The following is a 555-nucleotide window of genomic DNA, read 5'->3' on the forward strand; positions in this document are numbered from 1 at the left end:
TGGTGGCAGAGCCCAGACTCCACAAGCCCATGTACTTCTTCCTGATCAACCTCTCAGCCCTGGACATCCTCTTCACCACATCCACTGTCCTAAAGATGCTATCTCTCCTCTTCCTCGGGGACCACTACCTCGGCTTCTCTGCCTGCTTCCTGCAGATGTACCTATTCCACGGCCTTAACTGCTCTGAAGCCTTCATCCTGGTGGTCATGGCCTATGACCACTATGTGGCTATCTGCCGCCCACTGCACTACCTTGTCCTCATGACCCCACAGACCAGTGCTGCACTGGCAGCCAGTGCCTGGCTCACTGCCCTCCTTCTGCCCACCCCAGCAGTGCTGCAGACCTTCCACATGGCTTTTGACAACACTGTTCACATCTACCACTGCTTCTGTGACCACTTGGCTGCGGTCCAGGCCTCCTGCTCTGACACCACGCCCCAGACCTTCATGGGCTTCTGCATCGCCGTGGTGGTGCCCTTCCTGCCCCTTCTCCTGGTGCTTCTTTCCTATGCCCACATCCTGGCCTCAGTGCTTCGCATCAGCTCCCGAGAAGGAC

General features: G+C 57.7%; 1 protein-coding gene across 1 annotated transcript; it reads left to right on the plus strand.

The window, feature by feature from the left end:
• Positions 1 to 5: 5 nt before the first annotated feature.
• LOC112392012 (olfactory receptor 2AT4-like) lies at positions 6 to 551 on the plus strand (the record flags this gene model as incomplete). The annotated part of the gene is made up of 1 exon (XM_024733562.1): positions 6 to 551. A coding segment is annotated over one exon (546 nt), but the record flags the coding sequence as incomplete, so codon positions are not given.
• Between the last annotated feature and the right edge of the window lie 4 nt (positions 552 to 555).

Source organism: Neophocaena asiaeorientalis, unplaced genomic scaffold, assembly GCF_003031525.2.
Source record: "Neophocaena asiaeorientalis asiaeorientalis breed wild unplaced genomic scaffold, Neophocaena_asiaeorientalis_V1.1 C47702545, whole genome shotgun sequence".
Lineage (NCBI taxonomy): Eukaryota > Metazoa > Chordata > Mammalia > Artiodactyla > Phocoenidae > Neophocaena > Neophocaena asiaeorientalis.